At 40.3% G+C, this 7,441-nt stretch overlaps 1 protein-coding gene across 1 annotated transcript; it reads right to left on the reverse strand.

Annotated features, from left to right (window-relative positions):
* Window positions 1-1,104: 1,104 nt before the first annotated feature.
* LOC136844078 (uncharacterized) lies at window positions 1,105-4,316 on the reverse strand. Its single transcript, XM_067113090.1, has 4 exons — window positions 4,298-4,316; window positions 3,418-3,795; window positions 2,602-3,211; window positions 1,105-1,955 (listed from the first exon to the last, which is right to left on the reverse strand). The coding sequence occupies exons 1-3, from the start codon at window positions 4,314-4,316 to the stop codon at window positions 2,733-2,735; spliced, it is 876 nt and encodes a 291-aa protein (XP_066969191.1). The 3' UTR covers window positions 1,105-1,955; window positions 2,602-2,732.
* Window positions 4,317-7,441: the final 3,125 nt, after the last annotated feature.

Below are 7,441 nucleotides of genomic sequence, written 5' to 3' on the forward strand. Positions count from 1 at the left end.
AGCAGTTTAATAATAGGTATAATTACTTGGCATTTAAGAATCAAATTTGCACAGTAAACCTGCTGTAGGCCCAGGTAAGCAAAAGTGTACGGTTAGGTCAGTAAGGTCAATAGAAAAATATAATATTTTTAGTTAAGTAAAGGGAATTATGCTTGCCCTTCCATAATCTTAAATTATCAGAATTACTAATGCATCATTACCTAAAACTGATCCATTATACAGCAGTTTATGTTATCAACATATTCATAATAGAGTAATATATATATTTTTTTATTTACAGGTAAATTCTATAGATAATCCTCTAGTTATTGAGGTTACTCAAACACTTTTGATGAATTTCAAATTGTAGAGTCAAGTACGGGTTCTTCAACTCAACCTGTGTCCCCCAGCTTTGACCTTTCTAATGGAAGTTCTGATCGGTCTGTTGCACCAGCAACTTCCGCAACTTCATCTCTACAGAACCAAAAAGCAAGTAACAGTAGTAAGAAGAGGAAGCTACAAAATTCATTTGAGGAAGAATGCTTGCAAACCCTCAAAGAATTGGGCAACACCAGTACGCCTAACGACCTAGGTTTCAGTGTGGGAAAAACAGTTGAGGTTTGGATAAGGTCCCTACTAGTAAATGGACAAAAGGTTGCAGCAGCTAGGATATCCCAAGTCGTCCTGGAAACTGAGCGGGAATATGGCTTACCTGATGATAGAGTAGGTTAACAGTAGTTATCAATTTGGTGCTAAATTCTGTCAGTATTTAATCTCTGGTGGTAATTTGAATTTCAAATACATGATCTGTAAGACCTCAGGCTTTCTAGTCTAATCAAGTTCCTGTAGCTGTAAACATTTTGTATACAATAAAGTTCAGTCTAATCAAGATTGATGTCATGCAGCTTTAAACATTTTCTATGTAATAAAGTTGATTAAAGCAATTTCAGGGTTTGTTTCTCCAGGTATCGCAGGGTACATATTTAAATTCCACATCGCTCTTCATAACTTTCTTATAAGTACTGAGGAGTAAATAATAGCAATTGAACAAATAATGAATTTTATTTTAAGATAACTGTATATACAAATGCAAATATTCAAAGGCATATGGGAGAAAATGTCCACTAGTGCATATAGGCTCTTTCATCTTGGAGTGGTACTGCCCCTTCATTATTAAAGTAGTAATCCATTAATGTGTTCCTTACATTTTGGGCATCACTGGTACTACGTCTGCCATGTCCAGGACTACTATCCAAACCACTGTTTGATAAACCTCTCTCTTATTTCAGGGGGTGCATACAAAATCTTAGATTGTGCACGGATAGAATTATGTAAAACCACTATAGCAAACAAAATGTCCTTTACATTGTTTGGACAAGTTTGGATAGGTTTTGATAACACCTTAAATACTACTGAATGATACCAAAGGCATTTTCTGATGTGCGCCTTGCTCTTGACAACCTATAATTGAATATAGTTTTTACTTTGTTTAATTCCCTTCCTGGGAAAGGTTTCATCAAATACGGCTTAATTGGGAATACCTCATCACCAACAATGACATATGGGCTTTGCTTATCAGTGAAAGGTAAGCAACATGATGATGGGATATTTAAAACTTCACTATCTATTGCTTCCTTTAGGCTACACCTATATTTACATACAGGAACTTATAAGATGCATCAACTAATGCCATCATGATCATACTAAAATGACCTTTATAATCATGGAAACCAGCACCAGAATGTGGGGCTTTGCATTTAGCACCCTTTTCCCATCTAGTGCCCCTATGCAATTTGGAAAATTCCATTGCTGGAAATAATGCAGAGCAATTTCATTCCATTCCTCAGGAGTTGATGGAAGTTTTAAATATTCTGTTTTCATTATGTTGTATATGGCTCTGCATGTCTCTGGTATGAGGGATGAAACCAGATTATGGCTAATCCGAAATTGATACCCAAGGGAAACTTGTGATTCTCCTGAAATGAGAGAAAAATTCCCTTAGCAATAGTATAAATATATATATTCCTAATGTACATACTGTAAACCTTGCATTTTTGCCTTGACATATTGTACTACAGCTTATCTGGAATTATCAGTTAATTAATAACCATACTGTCATCAACTATAAAGTTTAAAATATAATAGTGCAACCACATAATTTACTTTTTTTTATTATAAATTGTGTAAACACGCAATTATTTTTAATTATGTTACCCAATTAATAGACAGTATAGCTAGGTTAGGTTAGGTGGTTGTTTTGAGATTGGTAATACTTTACTAACCTAGCCTAGGCTACTTTAATGCCTGCCATTAGGTTGCAGTCTAGTCTGGGTAGCCTTATGTACAATTTTATCGAATACCTTAATCTAATCTTGGCCTTGGCTAACTTATGCAAGACCAAATTTGTCCTTTCCTCCCCTGAAAATCCAAAAATGTACACCAGCCTAGACTAAGCTTACTTTTTCCTACAAGAATCTATCAAACATGAATAGCAACCCAAAAACGAACAGTGTACAGATACAAAAATGATCAGCATCTTTCATGCATAACCTAATTAATACACCAAGCCTAGGATATATTAGCCTAGTCTAGGCATAAACAATTCCAAGTAACATAGCCTACCTGTTGCTAAATAACGAAGAGTGAGGGTCAATCGCTGTGCAGCAGACACAGCTTTCCTCATTTTAGTATCAGCTTTTTCAATGTGAGGTGTCACCAGGTTTAACAGATGAGCGAACTGTTCTTTCGTCAATTTAATCCAGTTCTTCATGGCGGACGGTGTCGACCCTGACGAAGACGTGGGTGGCGGATGACAGTTCTGGCGGTGTGAAGGTGGCCGACCTCTCGGTGTATGTGCGCTTGCAAGGGGCGAACTTGCCGGCCACGTCGCGGAGTCTCTGCAGTGATGGGATGTGGCAATCTTCTGCCACAAGTTCGCCCGGGACCAAGAGGGGCTCACCGTAGGTTTTTTCGGCTGTGGATGGGGTGCTGTCGGCTCTGGGGGTGGTTCTCAAACCGAGGAGGACCCACGGCAGCTGATGTTTCCAGTCCTCGGCGGTGCAGCGGGCCATGAGGGACGCCTTCAGGGATCTGTGGAACCGCTCGACCAGGCCGTTGGCAGCCGGGTTGTATGCCGTGGTGGTGTGGTGCGTGGTCCCCAGCAGCTGAGCCAGGGCGGGCGGGGCCCCTGTCGGTTGTGATGTGGTCCGGGACGCTGAAGTGGCTAACCCAACTGGAAAGCAGGGCCTCGCACACGCGCTGGCAGTGGCTTTTGCATAGGTTGGCTTCGGGCCACCTTGTCAAGCTTTCTACCACCGCCTGGAGGTATCTGGACCCGCCTGACGGGGGAAGGGGCCCGATGACGTCGACATGAATGTGGCCAAAGCGGCGCTCTGACTGCGGGAACTCGCATACCCCGTACTGCGTGTGATGACCCACCTTGCTGGTTTGGCACTGCAGGCACTGTTTCGCCCAGGACGTGGCGTCCTTCTGCACCCTGTGCCAAACACTTTTTTGAGAGCAGCTTGGCCATGGTTCTGCCAGAGGGATGTGAGAGGCCGTGAATTATGTCGAATACCTGGCGGCGGCGTGAGGCTGGAACCAAGGGGCGGGGCTGACCCGTACTGATGTCGCAGAGGACACTTGGGCCTCCGGGAGCGAGGGTCACGTCCCGCCACTTAAGGGAAGTGATGGCGGTGCGGTAGGCCGGGGTTTCTGGGTCAGCAGCCTGTTCTCTGGCGAGGTCTTGGTAGTTTACTCCGAGCTGCACTGTGTTCAACTCGACTCTGGAGAGGGCGTTGCTGAGGATTTTTCCTGCTGGGGAGGTACATGATGGAGCAGGTGAATTCGGCTATGGCTGAGAGGTGGCGGTGCTGCCTGGAAGACCATGCGTCCCCTTGCTTGGTGAAGGCGTGAACCAATGGCTGGTGTGAAGGGCGTCCCTCCAGGAGGAACTTGAAGTGCCGGACTGCGCGGTACATCGCGCAGAGTTCCCTGTCGAAGGAAATGCTGTAGCGGTCTCTGCAGGATTGAATTTCTTGCTGAAGAAGGCGACGGGCTGGGCGGCGCCGTTGATGACCTGCTGTAGGACAGCACCACATGCGATGTTACTGGCATCCGTTGTTAGCTGGAGAGGTGCCTTGGGATCCAGTATATATATATATATATATATACTGTATATATATATATATATATATATATATATATATATATATATATATATATATATATATATATATATATATATATATATATATATATATATATATATATATATATATATATATATATATATATATATATATATATATATATTTACATAGACATATACGGGTCATATAGCAATATATATATACTTTTGATTTTCAAGTGCAATAAAAATAATAAATTGATAAACCAAACTTTTAAAATCATTGACCTTATGATTTTATGTATGCTATAACTTCACATAATGGTGTAATGGATTAATATATTAATCATATAATTAATATACACGGGTATATACATCGTATAGAATACCCTGCAAAAGGGTATTCTTTACCTGCAATACACCCCTAAGTAAGGGTATCTCAAGTATATTATTTATACCCTGATAATATATTGTAAAGGGTATATTATAGTTCTTATATACCCTGATAGGGTATGCTATTTTAACCACTAGAATAACCTTTTTCTACCCCCTTTTTATACCATTAATTTTTTAGAGTGTAGAGAGTAGGCGTGCGGATAGGAAACTTAGTAGGAAAATGACTCCTCCAACCCCAAGTGGGAGCGACCCCACCACTTCCCCACAGAATCCTGTAGTTACGGTAGTTAATGCTAGATCGCCAATTGTACCAATCGCAGGTCGTGTCAATGGATTTTTTGACGCAGGGTGTCGAATCTTGGATTTCGTCTATAGACGTACACCTCACGGCAAAATCCATTACCGATCCGTCTTTACAATTGCAAGAGGCAAAGAGTTTCATAGATTTTGCTAAGGGAGATGCAGGTGCGTACTTGCGGGGAATATCTTTTAAAGAAACAAACACTTGGGATGGTTTCAAAGCCAATCTGCGTTCCATTTATGGGAGTGAGGATGCATTGGATGAAGTTCTTGCTTTACGCAACATCATAAGACTCACATCTATGACTAATCTAAGTATAGCAGATAGGGCAGCTCTGATAGGAGATAGGCTCGAAGAGTATAAAGGACAGATTGATGGCTCAAGTTGGGTCAATGGTAATCTGCATATCAGTTCCAAATCTGTCTGCAGGTTATTCTATTTAACACTTGTAACAGCAATGTTACCTGAACCTTTGGTTAAGTGTTTTGATGAAAAATTACAATCAGATAGCTCAGAATTAGATATCTATAGGCAAGTTCGGAAACACTTGTCCAAGTGTACAGATCTCGATCCTTCTCTGATTCAGGATTTTACAAAGCAAGAAAACAAAAATCATGCGTCTACATCACCGCAACAGGTTAACTTAGTCACTAATAATCCATCAGCAGTCATTTGTTACAATTGCAAAAAACCTGGTCATGTGATAAATGAGTGTAGGTCCCGCTATTGTTCAATCCATAACAGTACGCATCATAAGTATAGTCATTGCAATGCAAGAAAGAAGAATTTAAACAGTAACACAAACATTCAAAACACTGGTAACGACGCTAAAAAGCAACAGTACCATGGGGAAAGAACAAACATTACAAGCAGAACAGTAATGCAGGTCAGAAACAAGTACATTCAAATCGTTCCTCGGGAAAGCCAACTTCAGGCTCAGCAGTTCCAAACAATAATGCGTCAGTGAATTTTCCGAATGCCGGCGGGCAGACAAACACCACATAGCCAGCTTAAAGGGGGAGGAGAGTGATATTGGGTTATCATCACTTTTTGAATCAGATAATAAGTTCAATGTTCTCCAAGATATGTGTGAAGACAAGAATTTTCCAGAAATCGAGGTAGTGTCTCCCAAACATGCAGAGCACGGTCCCGTAGATTTTTGCAAAATACACGCTATTATTGGCTCAGAAGAAGTTAGACCCACTTTGCATGCAGTTAGCTTAGAACACAAGCATTTCACCTTGTTTTTTGATTCAGGTAGTCCACGTAATATAATGGATTTACGTACCCATCACCTTTTATTTTCAAGATTTCCCATCGAACGCTCTGATGTTCGTTTGTCAGGAATAGGCAATAATGAATTAGATGTAATTGGTACATCTCAGATACAATACAGGTTGGGGCAACGTACTTTTACGGATACCTTTATCATAGTTGGCAATATTAATATGTACCCAGTAGTTATTATGGGATATCCATCAATGTCATTACATAACGTAATTTTAACACCCGCAAAACACGGAGTGTTTATAAAAGGGAAATTCTATCGGTCTTCACACACATTGAAATCTGTTTTGGATCAGAAGGAGACAGAGAGTAAGAAGATAACGTATATCGAAGAGCCAGTCACTTGTCTCATAAGCGATGATATTGTTACAGCAACCCAACATAACTCTCAGGCACCCGTCCTTGCTGCGTTTGCACAGACCATTGAGCCAAACACACCATCGTATCTCACGGTCAAGGTTAAAAGAAAATTGCCAGGCTCAGAGGTTTTAATTCTTCCTGATACCTTAAAGATCAATGGGCTTTCAGTCACGCAAGCATTATACACAGTAAATTCTGATCATCGGGTTAACATTGAAGTTTTTAATCACTTAAATGCTGCTTTAACAGTACATGAAAATCAACATATTGTCAATATCGAAGCATATAAACATCGAATCCTTACAGTTGCTGAAATTAACTCCACCGAATCAGCAACAGACGAATCTCTTTTAAAAAAGTAATTAAAGGCAAAATCGAAGCAGACATCTTAGATAGGGATATAAGCAAGAAATTTTTTGATCTTTTATCCAAATATAGTGATGTTTTTTCTACTAGTACTGGAGCTTTAGGCAAAACGGAAGTCATCGAACATCAAATTCGTTTAAAGGATAAAGACCAGGTCATTTACGTGCCTTCATATCGTCTACCGGCCAAATTTCTGAATGAAATCAATGTTGAGGTAGATAAAATGTTAAAAGAGGGGTTATTAAGAAATCTAACAGCCCTTATAATTTTCCCTTGATAGTAGTACCAAAAAGGACAAAACCTGGAGGATTTGTGTTGACTTTCGCAAGCTTAACGACCAAACTATCCCTGATCGTTTCCCAGTACCTTGCACAGATGATATTTTGTCTCTATTAGGACAGAATAAATTTTTACTTCCTTGGACTTACTTAAAGGCTTTCACCAGATACCTTTAGCTAAGGATAGTACCCAGTACACTGCTTTTAGTACAGCTAGAGGTCACTATGAATTCCTACGTATGCCATTTGGGCTACGTTGTGCTCCTATTACGTTCACTAGAATGATCAATATAGTGTTCGGAGATTTACTAGGGAATATTCTCCATGCTTATATGGATGATTTAG

This window comes from Macrobrachium rosenbergii, chromosome 12, assembly GCF_040412425.1.
Source record: "Macrobrachium rosenbergii isolate ZJJX-2024 chromosome 12, ASM4041242v1, whole genome shotgun sequence".
NCBI lineage: Eukaryota > Metazoa > Arthropoda > Malacostraca > Decapoda > Palaemonidae > Macrobrachium > Macrobrachium rosenbergii.